General features: G+C 35.5%; 1 protein-coding gene across 1 annotated transcript in view; it reads left to right on the plus strand.

The window, feature by feature from the left end:
• MRPL13 (mitochondrial ribosomal protein L13) overlaps window positions 1-23,162 on the plus strand; it is a 35,675-nt gene extending 12,513 nt beyond the window's left edge. The window contains exons 5-7 of the mRNA XM_029222882.1: window positions 4,783-4,869; window positions 11,330-11,451; window positions 22,871-23,162. Coding sequence (XP_029078715.1) covers window positions 4,783-4,869; window positions 11,330-11,451; window positions 22,871-22,892 — 231 coding nt within the window. The 3' untranslated portion in view covers window positions 22,893-23,162. The remainder of the gene's footprint in view (window positions 1-4,782; window positions 4,870-11,329; window positions 11,452-22,870) is intronic.
• Window positions 23,163-23,796: the final 634 nt, after the last annotated feature.

Genomic DNA, 23,796 nt, shown 5'->3' on the forward strand with positions numbered 1-23,796 from the left:
TTGTCTTATACTGTTACTGATTCTTTATGGTCTTCTTTGCTTACGATCGCTTCTTGTAACTGGGATCAATGTCCTTCTCCTCGAAGTACTTCTTGTTGACATTCCTATCATAACATTCTGAATAGTGAACTCTCCTTTTCTGTCTGAAGCTATATTTTTGCCTTCATTCTTGAAAGATAGTTTTGCTTTTATATGCAATTCTAGGATAACTGATTTTTTTCTCTCAGCCTTTTGAAACTATGATTCACGTAGATTTTAGTGTCCATTATTACTGTTGATATCAGATGTCACTTTAATTGTTTCTTTGTGTGTATTCTGTCTTTTCTTTCTGAATACTTTTAAGATCTTTTCGTCGGCTTTGGTTTTTATATGTTTCTTTTTGAGCTTTGTCATTTGTTTTGCTTGCTGATTGGTGTCTTCCGAAAATTCGTCAGCTCTTCTATGTATCTTCTAATATCGGCTCCCTTTATTCTCTGTCCTTTCCCTTTGGAAATCAGATTATGCATACATAAATAACTTCAATTATTGTATTTTTTTCCTTTTCTTGAAGCTTTTACTGTTTGTTTCTTTTTCAAATTTGCTGGTCGGTTTTGACAGTCTTCTGTTCCCTTTGTCATACTTTGGTTCCCTCTTATATTTCTTTAAAGATATTAAACGTAATTCTTAGCATTTATGTCTGATTCTGATATTTGTGGTCTTTGTGGGTTTGCAATTTATTGTTTCTGTTCAGGATACTTGGAAAGTATATGTACCTTGGAACTTCATCTCTGGGAATTTTTGAGACCTACGTTAAAAATGAATTTCTTCAAAAAAGATTTACTTAGCTTCTGGCAGGTACATGGGGCCATATATATGTATATACCTATATATATATATACATATATATATGTATATATATGGCATCCTAAGACCTCTTTAAGCTATACTTTCGACCCCTGGATTTTGGTCCCCATAAAAAGGGTGAATTTGGGGCCTTGTAAGGTCAGGTTCATAGTTCAGCAGTTATCTCTCAGGAAAGACTTTTGTTTTTTCATTTCCTCACTCAGCACCCTGAGTATTGCCTTTCTGTTGAGAAGCTGGGTTTATGAGGTCATCTTGATCCTACCTCCTAACCCCGAAGTCATAGTCCTGTAAAACCCAAGGCCTGCACTAAACTGATGCCCTCAAGGCCAATGCCAGCCCTAGGACTCTTTTGTCCTTTCTTTTACTTTTGGCGTCTAGTCAGTTCCATGCTTTTAAAAAGATTTAAAAAGCAATCCTGTTAACTTCACTAATGTTTATTATGTTATCATTAGAGTTATATACTGGGAGAAATTTCTAATCCAAATGCTTGTCCTCAGTATTGCTAAAAGCAGATCCTCCTTTTGCCATTTCACAGTTTTATTTTTTCTTCCTTAACTCTTGATAAGCTAGTCTTTAAACTGTACTCCTAGATTTGGTAGCATTTTCCCCATTGGGACCTTTTTTAGCTTTTTACTTAAATGAGCAAAGTGTTAGACTGTGAAGACACTCCTTTTTACTTCCCTAAAATGGTGAATAAAAATAAATGTCTATTGTCAGGATGCAACCATTTGTTTGGTGTTGTACTGCCTATAATTTTCTTGGCAAAGGTGGTGGTGGGGAAGGGCATGTTTATTATTATAAGGTCTGACATGACATTTAGACGTTCCATGCTTTACTGTTTATTTTTACTTTTCATAATTATAAAAATATGCTCAGAAATTGCCTCTTAAGAAATATTTAATGTTCTGCTTTATAATTCATGTGTCTTTAGATTATCACGGGTCAAAATAAAATATCCTATTTTGACTATTAATATGGATTGCATATAATAGTGGTAAAAAGTTGTTAGGGCTACTGGTAATATATACCAAAACTTTTACAACAAATTATAGTTTTAATACTTATAAATATGTTTCAATGTTTTTCAAATTAGTTTCTCGTTTATTCAGGTATGCTAACTATACACTAGGCGGCAGTATAGTCCAACTTTTGATGTTAAGAATTTGTTTCAAATTATTTTTTATGAACAAAGATTGAAATGCATTGCAAAATGTTTGATGACGGCTTGGGAAATATTTAGAGTTAAATCCATTTGAATTTTTACCTCATTAAAAGATCTTAATTTTTTTTTTAAGTCTTAATTTTGATTGTGTTTCTAAAGAGAATGACACGTTAAGAAGAGGTCAGTTATTTTACTTCCAATTGAAACACTCAGTGTTTTTCTGGAACAGTAGGTCTTCTTCCAGCAGACATAATTTGCTTATCAGTACTTGGTACATGTGGCTTTTAGGAGAATTTGTTTCATGAAGCATCTTTCTGATTATTAGTACGATCTTGGAATATTACTTGTAAAGTACATTGATTAACATATTTAAATAGTAGGCTTTTAAATATTTCAATATATTTTTATAATTACATAGAAGATCACTAATTCTAAACTCAAATAAATATATTGATTCAGCGCTTTCCTTATATCCTTTCTCCCTCTCTCATACATTTTAGTTTCCTTAAGAGTCTCTGTGTTCTTGTATTTTTCTTCTAATATGGTTCCTTTCTTATGTTTATTCCCTCTCCTATAGTTTATAAAGACACTTTATGTGAAACAAATGTCACGTGCCTGGGTTACAGATTAGATGTGGAAAGTATTTAATACCTATTAACCTTACCTTGTTCTATCTTTCTCACTTTCTGAATTCCGTAGAGTTTATGCTTAAGTCTGTACAGCTAGAATTACTTCATTGCATATGCAAGTTGTGTCACATTTATTTTTGGGGTATGTATATTTGTATGTCTATCATCCCCTTTATCTCTCACCTGGCAGCTTGTAACCCTTTCATACTTTCCAGCTTTCTCTAATTTGAGTGTTATGTTTGCATTTTTTAATAGGGCATATTTTAAAAATACCAACTTGTTAATTCAAGTAAACACAACTAAATGTTTTTAAGAACATGAAAACCAAATGCCAGGTAACCCTACTAATGCAACAAAAGTGCTGTTAGGATGATATAATGACAGAAGAATGACTTGCTTACCTAGACAAGATGCTGAGTAGTCTTAACATTGTCACTTTCTACTAAAGACTTTTAAAACATTAAAAATTTTAAAGACTAATATCAGTGCTGCCCAAGAGAAATTTCTGCTCTGATGGAAATGTTCTTTGTCTGACCACTTGAAGTGTGGCTTATGTGATTCAGGAACTGAATTTCTAATTGCTTTTAATTTTAACAATGTAAGTCTGTATTTAAATAGTCTCTAGAACATAAAGTCTCAACAGCACTAACACAGAAAATAGATGGAAAATATATATGGGATGCCATTAGCTTTAGTACATAGTGAGGTAGTCTGATGTGATGAGAAGATAAAAGGATCAGGAAATCCTCTTATAGTGCAATCCTATTCCAATGTGTATTGTTTTAATGGGTTTAGTTTCATACATGCCAAATGATATCCTTGAAATATGAGTACAGATGGAAAAAATCAGTTTGACTCTCCAAATGTCTCTTAGTTTTATGAAGCTTTTGCAGTATATTTGTATACACTGTATACCAGGAGGCCCCCAGGAAATTATGGAGCACAAGGTGACACTGCGTGCCTTTCTCTTGACAAAACATACATAAAATCACATTCAGACCAACAGTGAGGATAACCTTAACAAGGGGAAAAGTAAATCATGAAAAGGTTAGTTTGCCATCTTGCGAGTGGGTATGACAGGGAGAAGGGACTTTGTCTTCTTGAAAAGTTACAGAGAGAAACACATTATAGGTGTGTTTGCATGTCCTGTATGTCTGTTCTGGGAGTAAACCTACCTGGATTGAATGCAGCACCACCGCTTAATAGGTACATGAAATAGGCAGCGGGGGGGGGGGGCAGTTCTGCAACCTCACTAAATTTGTTTCCTCATCTGTGAAGTGGGACTTAGTATCGTAAGCAAGATAACAAATGTAATGCAGCGACTGCTGTACACACAGTAAGTTTTCAGTGAATGCTAGCCATTACCATTGTTACAGACTGGTGACTTACAGAGTCAGTCACATGACTGTATGGTCAGGCACAGTTTATGAATTGGAAACCTCCTGATCTCCCACCTGGAGGAAACGAGATTAAGCCTCCCTAGGATCTGCTGTAACCTGTATGTAATAGGTTATTATTTTTTAAATAAAATTTTTTAAATTATTTATTTTTGGCTGCATTGGGGCTTCGTTGCGGTGCGCAGGCTTCTCACTGCAGTGGCTTCTCTTGTTGCGGAGCACGGGCTCTAGGCACGCAGGCTTCAGTAGTTGCAGCACGTGGGCTTCAATAGTTGTGGCTCGCAGGTTCTAGAGAGCAGGCTCGGTAGTTGTGGCACATGAGCTTAGTTGCTCCACAACATGTGGGACCTTCCTGGACCACGGATGGAACCGGTGTCCCCTGCACTGGCAGGCGGATTCTTAACCACTGCACCACCAGGGAAGCCCTGTAATAGATTATTTGAGCCACAGGTTCTTGTATAAGCTTAAAGAATTTTTTCTAATTCTATCTAAAATTGACACACAAGTTATCTGTTATCTCTTCCTTTTGTCCCTTTTCTAAATAAAAATAAACAGATTCGAAAGAAAATAGTAATGTACAAAATAATAAAAGTTACTTTTCTGTTACTGCCACATATCTGCTTAGGTCTCAGTTTCATTTCTTTCATATTCATATTGAATCGTAGCCCACTCGTTTTCATCACTATCTCTTATTGTGTTTATATCTCCAGCACATTTTTCTTATTGAGTCCCCCATGTATCTGTTTTTCAGATTGTTAAACTAGCTATTTATGGCATGCTGCCAAAAAACCTTCACCGAAGAACTCTGATGCAGAGGTTGCATCTTTTCCCAGATGAAGTAAGTCACTGATGATACTTTCTTAAATTTTTTTTAACATCTTTATTGGAGTATAATTCCTTTACAATAGTGTGTTAGTTTCTGCTTTATAAAAAAGTGAATCCGTTATACATATACATATATCCCATATCTCTTCCCTCTTGCGTCTCCCTCCCTCCCACCCTCCCTATCCCACCCCTCTAGGTGGTCACAAGTCACCGAGCTGATCTCCCTGTGCTATGCGGCTGCTTCCCACTAGCTATCTACCTTACGTTTGGTAGTGTATATATGTCCATGCCTCTCTCTCACTTCGTCCCAGCTTACCCTTCCCCCTCCCTGTGTCCTCAGTTCCATTCTCTAGTAGGTCTGCGTCCTTATTCCCGTCTTGCCCCTAGGTTCTTCATGACCATTTTTTTTTTTTTTTTAGATTCTGTATATATGTGTTAGCATATGGCATTTGTTTTTCTCTTTGACTTACTTCACTCTGTATGACAGACTCTAGTTCCATCCACCTCACTACAAATAACTCAATTTCATTTCTCTTTATGGCTGAGTAATATTCCATTGTATATATGTGCCACATCTTCTTTATCCATTCATCTGTCGACGGACACTTAGGTTGCTTCCGTGTCCTGGCTATTGTAAATAGTGCTGCAATGAACATTTTGGTACATGACTCATTTTGAATTATGGTTTTCTCAGGGTATATGCCCAGTAGTGGGATTGCTGGGTCATGTGGTAGTTCTATTTTTAGTTTTCTAAGGAACCTGCATACTGTTCTCCATAGTGGCTGTATCAATTTACATTCCCACCAACAGTGCAAGAGGGTTCCCTTTTCTCCACACCCTCTCCAGCATTTATTGTTTGTAGATTCTTTGATGATGGCCATTCTGACCGGTGTGAGATGATATCTCATTGCAGTTTTGATTTGCATTTCTCTAATGATTAATGATGTTGAGCATTCTTTCATGTGTTTGTTGGCAGTCTGTATGTCTTTGGAGAAATGTCTGTTTCGATCTTCTGCCCATTTTTGGATTAGGTTGTTTGTTTTTTTGATATTGAGCTGCTTTCTTAAATTTTTAATTAAATGTTTTCTCATTTTAAAAATTGTTGTATTTTCAGTAATTTTATGTCAACTTCTGAAATATTTTTTGCATTTTATAGTGAATGCACTATAATAACAATTGCTTCTATCTTAAATCATAAAGTGAGCCATCATTGGACTAAAAACCAAAAGTCTGTAAGTTCTATATTTTCATTTTAATAACTGCTTTCTTTGGAGAAAGGAACTATAGTCTACTTTGTTTGGAATAAGAAACTATAATTAGAGCCCCTGTTAAATTGAGGGTACTCATAGATAATTTCATGAACTACAAAAAAGTATGAATTCAGTTTACTTTTTTTGTGACCTGTAGCTTCTATGAATCATAGATTAATAGCTCGGCTTTGGTTGCTAATTATTTCCCGTGATTTAACTTGAGAATACTTATTCCTGCTCAGAATTTGTTCAACTAAAAAGTACTTGAAAATAAAAATAGACATTTTTATCCATAACTATTGTACTGGTATAAGTACTTGGTTTTTCTCTCTGGTATAATATAATGAAACACTAGAGGTTCTATAATAAAATAGTTGAGTCCAGGTCATGGAATCAGACTGCCTGAGTTTGAATACATGCCCCCACCATCTACTGACTTCATGGCCATTATTATCTCTGTTTTCTCATCTGTGAAATGGGCATAATAATAGTACCTACTTCATAAGATTGCTGTAAGGGTTAGATGAGATAACATTTGTAGAGTACTTAGACCAGGCCCTGGAACAGTAAGTTCTAGTTGCTATCAATATTATGGGTTATAATTGTTGTCTTTATAGTTCCTACTAGAGGAATAAGGTAGAATTCATTCCAGACTATAATGTTATACAACTGTTCAAGACACTTGTACGTTCTGTTGTTAGTTTAAATAATGCATGAGTAAATTATTCAGGCTTTTATCAAAGTGGCTAATTTATTACCTTTACTTTGCATGAATGAGTAGAATAATTTCCCACTATTCACTTTACCTCCGAGGTAACAAGTATGGGAGCAGTATCATTATATAAGGATAAATGACCTTGGGCATGAAATCACAAGAATTTTAAAACTCCTGTTTCTGATTATACTTTCATATGCTTTTAGGAGCCATAATTTCTACAAGGAACAAAAAAATAGTAATGTTATTTTTACCAGTTATAAGGTAGATACATTTCAGCATAAATTACTTAAATAATTTCAGGCTATAAAATAAATGAGCCCATTTCTCCAAAAATGGATTGCTAGATTTTTTATTGTCATGACCATGGGGAAACAGGCACTCAGACATTGCTGGTAGCAGTACAAAATGGTGCAACCCACAAGGAATCGGGGAATTAGGTAACATTTAACAAAAATACATACATAAGGAGATTCATGCTTGATCTGGCTATCTTATTTATAGCAATTTACCCTGAAGATACACATATACAAGATTATTGTTTCCACATTATCTACAATAGTAAAGTAATAGAAATAAATAAATGCTTATTCATAGGAAATTGGCTAAATTATGCTATATCTATTCAATTGAGTACTATGCAATTATAAAAAAGGAATGACAGATATCATTGTGATGATAAGTAATTCTTTCCAGGATGTATTGCTAAGTTTAAAAAAGCAAAGTGGAAAAGAATATAGATAGCATACTACCTTTTATATGCATTTATACATATGTATGTTTACATACACACATATATATTTATCTCTCTTCTTTTTGCGTAAAGAAACACAAGAATAAATGAGAAAATGAAGTTGGTTACTTACTAGATGATGGGCACAAAAAGATGAAAGGAGTAGGGAAGAGAACGAGATTTTTGGAGAATACCTTTTAGATTTTTTTTTTTTTACTTTAACTTTTTTATCATGTTGAGGTTTTATATATTCAAAAAATAAAAGGACAATACCAATAGAAGTAAGCAGAACTAGTGCGCAGATTGTGTTTTCTAAGTGCTATTCCCTATTAAAAGGAATGTGGTTCTTCTTAGAAATGTTGTTTCTAGGTCTGGAACAAAGAAGAAGGTTATTTTGGAGTGCACACATGCACAAGATTATTATTTCTGCCTTGTTTATAATAGTAAAATAATAAGTAACAGAAAGTAAGACAGTGATCAAAACCCGATGGAGAAATATCAAGAGGACACAGAAGGCAGCTTGAAGTGGTGCCCACTGACCAAATATGGACTGTGTGAGCCTTGAATGATCATAATGGTGGATTACCTTGAATAGAAAACAAAAATCTATGAGCCCACAATGATAGTCCCAAAATTATTTTTAACTGATTATAATTTCCCTTCTTTCTGGAGAAGGAAAAGCTCTTCTTCAGAGAAGAATGTCATCTAAAAAATGTAGAAATAATACTGAATTAGAAAAGCCACCATTATCAGCATATTCTGGATCTATTGAGTAAAGCATTATAGAACAGGATATTCACACAGTTTCAAAACATCATGTCACCGAGTACTTACTATTTAAAAAGAGAAAAGATACTTTTACGTTAAAGCCATCCGGTGAACCACCACTCATAACCAAGATATTAAATATATCATCAATATGGGACAAACTGACATCATGTGCCTCCTGCTATGAATGAAGCACTGAAGACCCAGCATAAACTATATAGTGTCCTGTCAGACATGTTTAACCTAAATCTAACGATGAGGAGAGAGTCCTACAAATCCCAGAAAAGGACATTCTGCAACATAATTGGCCTGGCCTCTTCAAAAATGTTAATTTCATAAAAGAGATAAAACAAGGAAACTCTTCAGATTAAAGGAAACTAGACCAAATATATTATGTATGTTAACCAACATAATAACATAATAGCTGTAGCATGTGATCCTTGACCTTGGATTGGAAAAATTCAATTTGGGAAATTTGAATATACACTGTATATTAGAGTAAAAGGTGTTTCATCAATGTTAGTTTTCCTGAACATGAATTTGTAATGTGGTTACATCGGAGACAATTCTTATATTTAGGAAATATATATGCTGAAATATTTAGGGATGAAATATTTGCAGACTACTCTCAAATGGTGCAGTCAAAAAGAATGTTTTTGGTGTATGTGCTTATGAATAGATAAAAAGAGAGAGAGCAATCATGTCCTATTTGAACAGTCAGTGAATTTAGGTGAAGGTTAGATGAGTGTTCACTCATTTTGGCAACTTTTCGGTAGATTTGAAATTCCTTTAAAACTTGCAAAAAAGTGGGAGTTCCCTGGCGGTCCAGTGGTTAGGCCTCCACGCTTCCACTGCCTAGGGCCCGGGTTTGATCCCTGGTCAGGGAACTAAGATCCTGCAAGCTGCGTGGCACGGTCAAAAAAAAAAAAAAGTATAAAGAGGAAAAATTTCAAAAAAGTAAATGATCACCTCGCCCCTGTGTTTCTTTTTTCTACTTTTATTCTTTTCCTTATTTCCCTCAGGTTCACCACCTGCTCTGTGCAGAGGACATACACGCATAAAAAGAAAGTTTTTCCGGTTTCATGTGTAATGCCTAGTCAGCATCTTTAATTCCTAACTTTGCATTGATTTTGTCCATTCTTTCAGGGGATTCCTTTAATAGTGGTGAAATTTGGTAAGCTCATTTCAGTCAAAATTCTATTCAATTCAGCAGACATTTACCAGGAACCCACTATGTCCCAAACTCTCTATGCTGAGTGAGCAGTTGGCAACTTTTAAAATTGTCTTTGCAAATACAAGCTAAGGATTTTTTTTAATGGCTTCCCAAAGAAGTGTGAAATAGTCATAAATTTTCGTGAATACCAAACTGGCAGATAGACTTCTTTAGTAAGTAAAAAATAAGGACCCCTTAACAGTATTTCATGTGTCCAGACTTTCTCTGCTTGTTCTGATTCTGTGTGCTTACACTTGCATATTTGAATATGCTGGGGAAGGGAATTTAAATATTTTTCAAATACTTTTCAGTGAAGAAACACTTCTCAATAGTATTTATTGTGTTTTGTATATGTTGATAGTGACCCAGCCTATCCAAACCATAGTTTTAAAGTCATTTTAAAGTTTAAAAAATATTTTTTAATTTTTGCCATATTAGGTTTTAGAATGAGTTTATAGTGCAGTAGAGCTCTGTGATTCTCTAAAATTATTTTTAAATTGTATTTTGATTCTTGACATCTTGAATAACTTATTTGATGCCATGACCTTGCCCAGATATTTGATTCCCAATTATACTATTGCTCTCTGCAGACAACTGTAATTTACTGTATAATCATCCTTCTTTTCTGAAAATGTTTAGGAACACACTAAAATGAAAAGAGGGAATTCTATCTACGATCCCTGGGGAAATGCCCATAGGACACTTCCATATTGATATCTTACTATTGTTTTTGATAGACTCTCCAAAATTAACTGATCATTCAGATCCACAATATAATTCTCTTTCCCTTATTTTTGTTCCATGAGCACAGTATAAATGTTAATTCTTTTGGTTATTCACGCTCTTCATCTTATCATTCCCTTTATTTAGTCCACTTCCTGTTCTTCTAAGATACCTCTCAAATGTATGCTTTACTCCTCAGCTTGCTTTTCGTTACCCAAGTTCAGACTTCCTCATATTTTACCTTTCCTTTTATTTTTCTGAACATTTGGATATATTTCCAGGGGAAGGTAGTTCTGGGCAAGTGCCATTAATAAAGGCACCAGGATTTGAGTGTAGGCCAATGCCTGAAAGGTGAGGAGGTTGTTTACTCAGAAGCCATGGGCATTTGCGGAGGGGTGAAGTTGGAGAGGTGTGCTTCCTGGTTTAGCTAAGGAGTTAGAACTTCATCCTGAGAGATTTTTAGCTAAGGGGTGACTTCTTTAAAACTGCAAGCCTTTAGAAGCCATGATCTTTTTATTTTCCTTTATATACTCAGCACCTAGCACAATTTCTAGTTCATAGAAGGAGTTCAGTAAATGCTTGTTGGCTAAATGACTCAAAGATCCAGCAGATTTTCATTTTCGAAAGTTTTTTTTGGCAACAACATGGAGCATTAATTGAAAAAGGTTGTGGCACTGGAAGCAACAGACCTTGTGCACACACTCATCAGATGAAACATTGTGAGAATGAGCCAGAGCAGTGCCTTTTGCAGTTGAAAGGAGGGGGAAAATGTAACAATATTCAGAAAAAGTAGAATTTATTGACCAGATACTTGTCAAAACTGAAGACATCTAACGTATCATTAGGAATAGGTTTGTCAAGATTAAAATATAGAATGTATTACTGTAATGAGATTACTTATGTCACTGATTTAATGTATGTTTCAGGGATTTTTACAAAGTTTTAATTTGAAGATTGTGTTGTTCTCATCTTATAAACACTCTTTTATTATTTTTTAATACTAAGAATTACTAATTTATTACTAGGGAATATATTTTAAGAAAATTAAGCCTAAATTTTTATTTACTCTAGGATATACCAGAAGATATTCTTAAGAATTTAGTGGAAGAGCTTCCTCAACCACGAAAAGTGCCCAGACGTCTAGATGAGTACACACAAGAAGAAATAGAGGCTTTCCCAAGAGTTTGGTCTCCGTAAGTCTTTCTTTTCCTTCCTATTTTTGTTTTTTAACCTGAGTTTAGTATCTCCTGTTTTCATATCCAAATGATAAGATCCTTGAGGGTAGGAAGAATGAACTTCTTTTCACTCTCTCGGATACTCTTTGCAGCTTCTACCTACAAATAAACTCTAGACGTAGATGGTAGAACCAAAAGTCTCGGGGTCTTAAGACCTTGCTAGGTAAGTGCGAAGATGTTCATAGATGCCTATAAATTATCAGATATTTTGTTTGGGATGACACAACTTGGATTGATTGTAGTCTCTTGGGATAATAAATGAATTGTTCTTACCTAAAACAAAGTGATTCTCTGTTTTTTTCAGATTGCTTCACTAAGCCAAGAATATGATCTAATGAAAGTCATTAGTTCTGGATACTTATAGTCAATCCAAATAGAAAAACAAAATAAAAAAACACTTTTGCTCTCCTCTATTACAATTTCCTCTACCTATGAGCCAGAAAGCTGCTTAGCTTTGACATACTGTCCTATCTAATTGTTTCCAGGCTGTTTTGCCTGGCCTACCAGGCTCTTTGTAACCTCATCAGCTTAAATTCTTCTCACTCCACTGTGCTGGTCTAGCATAGCAGACCGTGTAAGCTTGGCACCCTTTTTATGCAATTTAACTTTTCCGTGACTTTGTTCTGCTGTTACCTCTGCCTAAAACAACACGTCCCTCACCTCCTCCTCCTCCTCCTCTGGAATAACTCTTACTCATTCTTTAGGCCTTAGTTCAGATGTCAGTCTCCTTTAAGAAGCCTCACCTAAACATCAAGAGCAGACTAAGTGCTCAACCATCTTCTGCTGTAGCACCTGCCGTGTAGCTCTGTCTTTACCACATTTACCTCCTCAAAAGCAAGGGCTGCATTTTGTTCATTGTTACATCACCAGTGCATAGAACCGTACCTCACCTGATAGGGCCTCAGAAATGTTTACAGAATTTACACAGTAGGTTTAGAGAGAGCCACGCATCCTCGTTACTTGATCTACAAAAGACAGCTAATCTTCTCACAGGATACTTAACCATTGTACTCTGAAAATCCATATCTCTTGATGGGCTGTTTGGCCAGATAGGTTTGTGAAAACCTAAGTCTTCCCAGGATTACCAGTATGTCCAGGAATCTAATCCTTGACTCTCATTGTATGTGTATATAACTTCACTCTTTGCACACAGAGGTCTTTAGGGTATTCTGTTTAAATCTTTTTGACTTTGCTGACTTGTGTAAGGTTCACCTTTAACTAAATCTGCATATAATGAGCAAAATAATATTATTAGTGATCATTTACACTTTCCAGTTGGCCCGCACTGTGCTAGGTGGTTTGCATACATTGTACCTAATTCTCTTACCAATAAGATAAAATACATTATTCCTGTTTTTAAGACTAAGCCAAAGGTTGGCTGGTTTGTAGTACAGCCTGAATTTGAAACTAATTGTAGCTGATTCCAAAACCTGTGTTCTTTCCACCAAAGTAAACTGCTTCATTAATTTATTTATTTACTCAACAAATATGTATTATGTGCAAGACACTCTTATGTGCAAGACACTATAATAAGCACTAGGACACACATTTGAAAGATTACCAGTAAAGCAATTATTTAATTCCGTTTTACAAACTTACTGAGTTTATACTACGTGCTGTACCTTTTGACAGATGCAAGGAAATGCCAATGATGAAGCATCTAAATGAAACTTCCTCCAATCCTTGAGCTGGGTTAGGCCCCCTTTATAGGGTCTCATTGTACATGTTCCTTTTCTTTTACTGTATTTATTCTAACGTAATTAAATATATGCATGATTACCCGTTTAACGTCATTCCCTCACGAGACTCCACGGGGGACGTGTATGTTGTCTTGCTTAGCACTGAGCACAGTGACTGGCTCATTAAGTGGGCACTCAGCAAATATTTATTGAATGAAGAAATGAAGAAATAGATTATCCTTTTATCAGCTTTTATAAATGAGGTTAGGAATAATTTTTAGAACATATGAAGGTAGTAAAATGCTCCAATTTAATACTAGTTCTTCATGTCAGAATCAGTGAAATTGACTAACTTAAAAAACCCTTTGTTTTTGTTCCTGTTCACTGTATCATCTGAATTATCCTGCTGCTTTTCAGTTGATATCAAACAAGTGATTAACAAACTCTATGTGAAAAATTGAAAAAATTGGCTTTATGATGTCTGATATTTTTATCAGCTAGTTATTAGGATACATTCTTATGTTAAGTATTTCTCTCTAAAATAAGGAAGTGCATTTTCTATCATTCCCTTATGTTCTGGTTTTGATTGCTTGACATTGACATACTTGTGGACGAGAAACTATACATTATGTGACCTGATTTGATTCTAACAACTGAATTAAGTGTGGAGTGCTTTTCTCTTTTCCTTGGCTACTTATAGATACCTGTTTAATAGTTTGCCTTCATGTCAAAACCTAAGATTCTGTTTTTAATTCTTTTTATTTAAATTCATTTTTTTTCTCCAGATCATATAGTGGTTTATTTAGATAAATCAGTAAATAAAAGGTTTTAAAGTTTGTTCCACATGCTATGATAGTTACAATTATTCCCTCCTTTGGCACCTGAGAAATGAAGCTTCTGAACTACTTTGATGATGTTTAAACTTTAGGAAAAATAATTTTAATTTAACTTGTTCTTAGAGATTTACATGGTCATTTAGTCAAGACATATCCAATGTACCTTTTCCTACTTAAACTACATAGAACTTACATTTATCCTTAAAACTCAGTCCATATAAACATAGAACATTTTTCTAGGAAGATGTTAACATTTTTACAAGTTCCTTAAAAGAGACGTGGAATTTGCCACAAATTGAAATTAATCCCTAACTTATAAAAATCATTTATTAGCTTAAATTTACCACCCTGGAACCTTTTCTTTACTAACAATTCACAATAATATAGACTGCACATAAAATAGATAACATTTACTTGAAACATAATACTCTTTGGAAAGTAAACTCAGGCATTCAGTTGAAAAATATTTTAATTTGGGGGTTTCTAAAAACTACTAAATGTTTGGGCTTCCCTCGTGGCGCAGTGGTTGAGAGTCCGCCTGCCGATGCAGGGGACACGGGTTCGTGCCCCGGTCGGGGAAGATCCCGCATGCCGCGGAGCGGCTAGGCCCGTGAGCCATGGCCGCTGAGCCTGCGCGTCCGGAGCCTGTGCTCCACAACGGGAGAGGCCACAACAGTGAGAGGCCCGCGTACCGCAAAAAACAACAACAAAAACTACCAAATGTTCATTGTAGAAAATAAGAATAAGATATATACATAAGTAAATAATTTCACCATACTTAACATTTTGGTGTGCTAACTTCCTGTTTCTTTGTGTTAGTTTTTTTTTTGTTTCTTTGTGTTAGTTTTTATGTTGTGTGTATGTTTGTGTTTCACAAATTTGGGAAATTATGATTTTTCTCTAAATATGGTCTCACTGCACATTTTCCCAATTTACAAGATTTTTTTCCCCACAAGCATGATCTTCAATGGCTGCAGGATATGACATCAGTTTTATTCTGTAAATCCAAGTATGTCATATCTGATTTTCTTATAGAAACTCTGTCATAATTGAACTTATATTCGTAACCAAGATGGATATGGTACTTTTTTTTTTTAAACTGGAAATACCAAAGGTGCTATTTAGTTAGTTATGTGACCAAACACATATTATTCATGTGGAGTTATATATCATGAATATTCTAAAGTGTAGTCTAAATCAGTTAATCCAGGCAGTATAATAATGAAATAACCATTCACAACAAATTATATTTAATGTTATTATAGTCAAAGAGTACTGATCAAACTGTTCATTTTACTAAGGGATTTCTGGTTCATTTAAAACAAATTAGAAGGTGACTGAATGCCTTCATTATATTAATGGAATTAGAAAGGGTTTTTCTATAATTATTTTTAAGGAGACTTTTAGTGAAAGTTAGAGCCACTTGATGCATTATTGAGTTACTGTTTTGAAATGGATTTTCCTGCCCCTTCTTTTCAGTCCAAATTTCCCTCTGGCAGGAATATACATTAGACACAGGCTTTCCTTTATGCTTTATTAAAGTTGTGATCCTTCCTCACTAGTGGCCACACAATATCTGTTAACTTATGTTAACTTATATCTGTTAATATTATGTGTTAATAAAGTTCAAGTGTAAAATAGTATATACATTAGAACTACAATTAAAATATTTGATACACCATGCAGTGCAATCCCTTGGAAGTGAGATTCCTCATTACTGATAGATTTGCTTTTATGAGAAAAAAATTTTTTTTCTCCTTTTGGAGAAGGAACCTACTTAAAATATACTTTTTGTTCCACTCAAAATAGCTAAGCCAAGAATATAACCTTCCTTTGGAATGTAGTAATTGGAAATTATTCAAGATAGATCTGATGGTGAACCTGCAGAGGCTTGACTGAAACAGATGTACCTGGATTGCACCATAAATAAATACAAACAAAAATAGCTTGCTTTGGTTTTTGTTTCCCTAGCAATAAAACCTAACACATGTTTATAGTATAAAAATGTACGTTTTTTAATTGCAACTGTTACTAGCTTTTGGTTCAGTGTAAGTTCTTTACCACTTCTGTTAGAGACAAAAAGCTTCTGAGCAACAGTAACAATTGACAAACTAAGCTTTGAACCCAGTAGCTGATTAACAAAATTATTTTAATCTCAGTTAACAGCTACCATTGTTGGGATTTCATTTAAGTTATTTTCAATCACTTAAAAAGTTGTATTCCCTCAGGGCTAACTTCAGCATACTCTAGATTTTGTTAGGCTAGTTGTTTATTTTTAAAACAATGGTAGACCAGAAGGAAAGAAACTAATATTTATGAGGAAACTATAAATATTGTTTTATAACTAAAAGCCACTTTCTCATATGAGAAGTATTGCCTATACACCTCACTTCTTAAACTAGTGTGTATACTTGGTGTATTAGTAGTTTTTACATCTCATGGATATGTAACTTGTGTCAGAATATGTTATAAGGTTTTATCTTGTGTTTCTTGATGGTACAGAGTAAATATGCATTTGCCATGGGCAAGTGGTGATTGTAAGGTACACACTTAGAATTTGTTTCTCAAAGATAAAACAATAGCACTTATCTCTTTTTCACAGTTCAGTTGCCTGAGATTGTAGCTTTCAAATGGTCAGCTTATTTTAATTCTGTCAATAATTATTTCCATGGTCATTGCAGTTTTGCCAACACATTACAAAACCACAATAATCATGGAAATTATAATGCTGTCACTGTAATGGAAATTTTTCATTATGTAGGGTAAAAATAAAACAGTTCATTTGAAACTTTTAATTTTCATTTATACAAAACTCTGTAGGAGAGCTTTCCTTAGGAAAAACTAGGTATGTAGAAAATTCCAACTTAGAATTGCTTCACGTTATCCACAGATGGATGAAACAAAATCAAAAAAGAAATGTTTTTTACTCCTCACTCGTTAAATCAGTAATGCTTTATTTTAAGCATAACCCTCACCTTTGTAGAGAAGCTAAGTGTGGAAAGTTTCAGCATCAGTAAACGCTTGAAAACAGACGTTTATGATGAAAACCTATGTTCCTGGTCTAACTCTCTTTACAGAGTGTGCTGTTAGAAGTGTGCCTGCAAAAGAGAGAGAATATGAGGATGAAAGTGAGAAGGCTTGAGGACAACCGTGATTGGCCTTGGAATTGTCTTTGCTGAAAGTAGAATTAGATTTAGGGAGTTTAATAGGTAATCCATGCAGCTCTGTAAAAGAAAACGGGTGCCAGGAACGATAGCACTGCAGAAGGGACTTGGTGAGCATCCTGTCCAGTCTATAGCTCTGGAAGTCAGCAAGGATTTCAGCTTTCAGCTTGCCCTTCGATATAAAAGCTACTCATCCCCAAAATGTACAGATTTTCGGTTTTAGTTAAATGAATGCCCAGAGAAAAATAATTTTACCTATGGCTTTATAAAATGTGCTTCAGATCAGAGACTTAGTTAAAGACGGTGGAGAAGGATTTTTACCTTTTCAAAACCCATAAAGATCTGGGACGTGGACATCTTCAAGATTTTCCATAATTGTGTGCTAGTCTAGTCATGTGGCATTTTCGTACAAGATTTAACTTAATTTGCTACTCTTCACAGTCAGAAGTTATTAGCTGGACTTGGGGAGAAAGCTTACGTTCCAGCTTTTCCATCATTTCAACCAGCACAGCGTTGGCTTAAACCATAGACCTCAGTATTTCCAGTCCTGAATTTTGCTCATATTAAGCCTTCTAAACTATACTGTTCTTTTGGATATGAACACATTAGGACTGGTTGTTAAAATAAAAAGCAATCTTTATATATACAACCAAAATAAAATCATTTACATCTCCTAGCCAATACAGCTTATGACTTAAAAGTGGTAATTGAATGTAACAATAATTCCCATTAATTTTAATTGGAAAAATTTTTTGATTTTTAAAAAATTTTAACAATCTTATGAGTTTATTTTTTAATTTTTATTTTATATTGGAGTATAGTTGATTTACAATGTTGTGTTAGTTTCAGGTGTACAGCAAAGTGATTCAGTTATACATGTATCTATTCTTTTTCAGATTCTTTTCCCATATTGGTTATTACAGAGTACGAATAGAGTTCCCTATGCTATATACAGTAGGTCCTTGTTGATTATCTATTTTATATATAGTAATGTGTATATGTTAATCCTGACCTCCTCATTTATCCCTCCCCCCCGCCACCTTTACCCTTGGTAACCATTAGTTTGTTTTCTATGTCTGTGAGTCTATTTCTGTTTTGTAAATAAGTTCATTTGTATCATTTTTTTAGATTCCACATATAAGTGATATCATATGGTATTTGTCTTTCTCTGTCTGCTTTACTTCACTTAGTATGATAATCTCCAGATCCATCCATGTTGCTGCAAATGGCATTATTTCATTCTTTTTTATGGCTGAGTAATATTCCATTGTACCTAGAAGTGAGTTTAGTTTTTAAAAAATCACTGTTGAACTTTTTCTGATCAGGCTAGTGGTACAGTGTCTGGGGAAATGAGTGTAGCAGCACCATTGCTCTATTACCTGTACAGCTAACATCTTTAGTTCAAGGAGTATGTGATGTGACCAGATTTCCTGGAATGGTTTATTCTAAATAGTTCCATTCTTACCGTGGAAGTGACTTAAAACTCAATCAGACTGACCTTTTGTATTTCTTTCTTTTTTTTTTTGATATACAATATAGTGTTGTTAACTATAGTCGTCATGCTGTACATTACATCCCCAGGACTTTTTATTTCTATTTTTTAATTTTTAAAAATTTTTTGGCCACGCCACGTGTGGGATCTTAGTTCCCCAACCAGGGACTGAACCCGTGCCCCCTGCCTTGGAAGCGCGAAGTCTTAACCACTGGACCGCCAGGGAAGTCCCTGAGAATTCAATTCTGATTAATGTAATGTTGCTGTACATAGACTAGGAACTTTTTAAGAACCTAAATACAATGACATTTGCTCAGTTACTAAAGATACAGTTAATCTTTTTTTTTTTTAATATTTATTTATTTATTTGGTTGCTCCGGGTCTTAGTTGCGGCAGGCAGGCTCCTTAGTTGTGGCATGCAAACTCTTAGTTGAGGTACGCATGTGGGATCTAGTTCTCTGACCAGGGATCAAAGCTGGGCCTCCTGCATTAGGAGCGCGGAGCCTTATCCACTGCACCACCAGGGAAGTCCAAGTTTATCTTTCTTTCATGATAGATGCTAAAGGAATTTTAGTACCCAGCCTCTGTTGATGTTATCATAATTTACAATTAGTTATTGTTGTATCAGAAAAGCATAAAACTGCCTGTTAATAAAGTCCTCTGGTGAGTCAAGAGCCAGAAGGATACTATATATCTATTGGAATCATGTCTAGCTAATGAGGAAGTGTGTTACCTTCTGTTAGGCACAGCACAGCTTTAGAAACTTCCTACTGAAAGCGTTTCTTTTGCTTCTTCAGCATCTTCAAATAGTCGCCCCCTCCGTCTTATGAACAGCTCTGTCAGAGGTCTGAGGTGAACCCTCGCTTGTCAGTGTGCGGTCCACGGACCAGCATTGCATCGCATGGGAGTTTGTTAGAAATGCAGAATCGTGAGACCCTCTACAGACTAACTGAATCAAAATCTGCATTTTTACAAGAGCCCAAGCAATTTGTATGCCCACTGAAGTTTGAGACCCACTCAGCTAAATAGCCCTCCCCTCCCCTCCCCTTTCTTATATTATCTTGGATCGCCTTCTTTTAGTGGGAGTAAGCAATACAAATGTGTTGTATGTGTACCTGCTTTCATTTGTGTAGGTGGAGAGAGAAATAGAACCGTATTTAGTGTAAAAACCTCACTTTTCCCCACAGGGGTACCTCCTGTAGCCATGTAATATGTTTGATTGTCTCGCACATGAGTTGGTATTTCTAGCTCTGCGAACATCCAATGTACCTAGTCTCTTGGCTATGATACTGTTCCCCCTCCGCCCGTTAGAAGCAAATTAACCATCTGCAAAAGATTCCAAAAGTGGAAAGGATGAGTCTGCAAACAAAGTGGCATTTTCAAGGCGGTCACTATAATTACAAGTATCTTACAAGCCTCCACTACGTGCAAGATACTGTGCTAATTGCTGGTAGTATAAGATCAATTATATTGGGACTGTGCCTCCAAAGGATAGGAGTTTTGTAGAATAAAATGGTGTTTGCAAACACTGGAGTCAGAAGGTCTGCACTAGATCACTACCATCCACTTCCTAGCTGTGTATCCTTAGACAAGTTACTCAGCCCCTCTGAGCATCAGTTTTGTCAACTGTAAAATGGGGTTGATAACAGTGTCTTTCTCACTATATAGTCAGGAGGGTAAAATGAGATTGTGCATGTGAGGTAGTTAGTATATTTCATGGCATCTAATAAGCACACAGCACTGTTATTTACATACATAACAACACTTATTCACTTACTTAGGGCAAGTGTAATTTGAGAAACACCATAATAGAAGTATGCATGAAGTTCTCTGGCAATCTCAGGGAAAAGAGCCATGCCTAAGTTAGGAAAGGAAGAGTTGTGTAGGGTTTCCCAGAACATGTGATTTGGGGGGTGGATTTTGAAGGATTAGTCAAGTCCACCAGGCAGAGAAGAGATAGGAGATACTCCAAGTGCAGAAAATATCAAGTACCCAAGTCCAGAGGTCTGAAAGTTTCTATCTGGGCAATAGCAAGTAGTATAATGGGACCAGAACGGACAGGTTGTGGAAAGAATGACTCAGAAAGGTTAACTGGGACCATGTCCTGGAGGGCTATGTGTTGAATTCTGTGTTTGAATTTGACAAAGCAGTGGAGAGCTAGTGAAAGTTCTTCCACTATATGGAAGTGGGATAAGAAAGAATCTATGTTAGAGACTCTCAGATGTCTTTCCCTTTGCCCCATTTCTCCTAAACCCCAAATCCTACTTACTAGCTGCCTGCCATGGCCAGATTTCATCATATTCAAAACAAAATCCTTCCCTTCAGAATCTGTTCTCCTGCCTGTATACCCTCTCCTGAACAAATAGATAGCATTGCCATTTCCTGAGTTCTTCAAGCTGAAAATTAACAGTCATCCTTGAATTGTCATTTTCCAGTAGCTCCTTCCTCCGTCATGCGCCTGGTCTCTTCCCTCTTCCCCTCCCTGCCCTGGACAAGTTAATTTTCTGCTTCTTGAATCCTGAACCCATCCTTTCTTCTTACTCATCACTGCCCCAGCCCTAACAGAGCCATCATCTTAACCCTCCTCACTTCCTCCAAAATGTCTTGAAACAAAATTGGGCTTCATTAGCCCCCGATCGCCTTCAGGTCACTGTCAACATTTTTTACGTGACAGATTACACCCTTCGTACATGTTTCCTATTTTACTTGTAAATTCCACTAAAGGGTACTTTCCTCATCTCATTGTTAATAAATTAACTTTTGGTGTGGAAACAACCAGACTGTGACTAAGCACATTTAATTTCATTGAGTGGAATTGCAGAGACTTCTTGTTAGGGCTACTTGTTAGAAATCTTAGAAGATTTCTTTCCAGTGGCATCACCGCCACCCTTTTGTAATTATATGAACCAGCTGGATGGAAGAATAAATTGTTTCTTAAAATGCACTGGTGTCTTTTGACTAGGAATTTTGATTGTTTTGAGTCACATACCCAAGATTCAAAGGGTGCACTTTGGAGCCCCTTCCAGCTATTGTATCAAACTGTCATTTCCCAGACTTTGGATTCAGTTTTTACATTTGAAAAGAGATTTCAGAAACAGTGACAAAATGCTGCAGTTTCTCTTCTTGTTGTTACAGAATGACGATATGGTGAAGCATATTTGGTTAGTTTCCCAGATCAGTGCCTGTGTTCCTCATAGTTAAATAATAATTTTAAATTGTAATATAGTTCATTTACTTAGTTACCAGACTGTTGGTCTTCCTATCTGGGCTATCTGGTCTCTTTGTCTTCTTTTTTCTTTCTTTTTTTTTTTTTTTTTTTTTTTAGAAAAACATGATTTAAATGTAGAAAGGGATGAGATAAGTTGTTTCAGGGCAAACAGAGTTCACCTGTTTCCTTTTTTTAAAGGAATTCAAACTGTTGAATATTTTTACAGCTGTTTCAAAAATATCTATTTAGTTTACTAATCACTAAATTCCTTCTGAAAATTCTGTAGGAGCTCAATACCTACAATTACACTACTCTGTAAAAGATAACAGGACACTAACAGTTTTCGCATTTCATAATTTCCTATTCCTCATTTTCTCCGTTGTTAAAATTTAACATTTCTCTGAAAATGTTCTTTGTTTTAATTTACTACTGGAAGGAACTTTCAGGTGTGATTAATCCTATAAATATATAAACAAAGAAAAGACTTTATATGTATATAGTAAATTAAAAGACCATATATGTATATAATAAATGTGTGTGTAATTAAAATATCAAAGGGCTGGTGTTTATACATGTATTTTGTATGCTACTGTAATGAAAATTAAATTTAGCATATGATAAAATAATACAAATAGGGAAACTGCTCATTCAGAATTTGCCATTATTAGGCAAATCCATATCTTTATATATAATCCTTTCTATTAAAAGGGCTTTTGGGAAATTGAATTCAAGCTTTTAAGTCACTACATACATTCATGCATAGGCACACGGGGGCCTATATTTATACTCTGCAAAGAACTTGGGAATTGTCACTTAACTGTTACACTTTGTGATAATTTGGCCTTAATGTTTTTCACCAAAAATTTAGATATCATATTTGTAGATATTTCTTGATGAACAGTTACTTTCATTTTAAATTGGGAAATAATCTTCTTTCATCATGCGGGAGAAAATGAAATTGATTTGTGAAAGAATAAATGTTGATTTTTGTCTTTCAGACCTGAAGATTATCGGCTGTAAGAGACGGAAAATTTCAGAAAATAACAGTGCGGTGATTGAAACTTCTTCCTGATGAGTTTCTCCTTCCTACAGGGCAGGGTGAAACAGTTGCTGCCTTTTGACAAGAAACCTGTTTTGGGCGCTGAACGTTTGTGGGGAAAGGTCAGGAAGGGATATTCCTTCAATAGGAAGTTGCAATAAAATACATTATTTTATAGAATTGTTTTATTATGTAATCTGATTTGAATGTTATAATGGTGATAAGAATAAAACTGCTTACTTGGTTAACTATTCAATTTCTCACTTAATGAAAAAAACCAAACCCTAGGTAGCACTGCAGTTAAAATTGCCAAGTGCCCATTCATGCAGATTTCCTCACGTTCCAGCTCCCTGTTTTTGACACCTGGGAAAACAAGGCCCACCTTCACTTTTCTTTTCAGTGACTATTTTATCTAACTTCGCATCATCTGAGTTCATCCCTCCAGCTCAGTAGGGTAAGGTTTGTCCTGAGGTATTTTCAAACTGCTTCACTTTTTTCTGTGTCCCATAGAGCCTCTTGGTTTCCATGACACCAAAATAACAAAGTAATGCCTATCTGCTCCCTAGAAATCTCACTGCCCCACCTGTGATGCTGTTTGCAGACCCCTGCACTGTGTGTCCATATCTCTCCTGTTGGCTCCTATTCACCTCTGTGCTGGGCACTGAGGTTGGACCGCCGGGATCAATGTGTCCAGCAAAATCTCCTCCCTGGGAATTAAAGTGCTGAGAAACTGCGTTTGGGCATTTTTACGGTAGTTTTCTTCTCTTGCCCTAGCCAATCAAGGAGTGTCTCTGACCCCTTCTCCCGTTCATGCAGCAAACATGTACTAAGTGCCTGCTATATGCCAGGTGTTGGGGAAACAGAAATCACACGTCTTCCCCCAAC

The sequence above is a fragment of the Monodon monoceros genome, unplaced genomic scaffold, assembly GCF_005190385.1.
Source record: "Monodon monoceros isolate NGI ecotype Baffin Bay Population unplaced genomic scaffold, NGI_Narwhal_1 Super_Scaffold_14, whole genome shotgun sequence".
Classification (NCBI taxonomy): Eukaryota; Metazoa; Chordata; class Mammalia; order Artiodactyla; family Monodontidae; genus Monodon; species Monodon monoceros.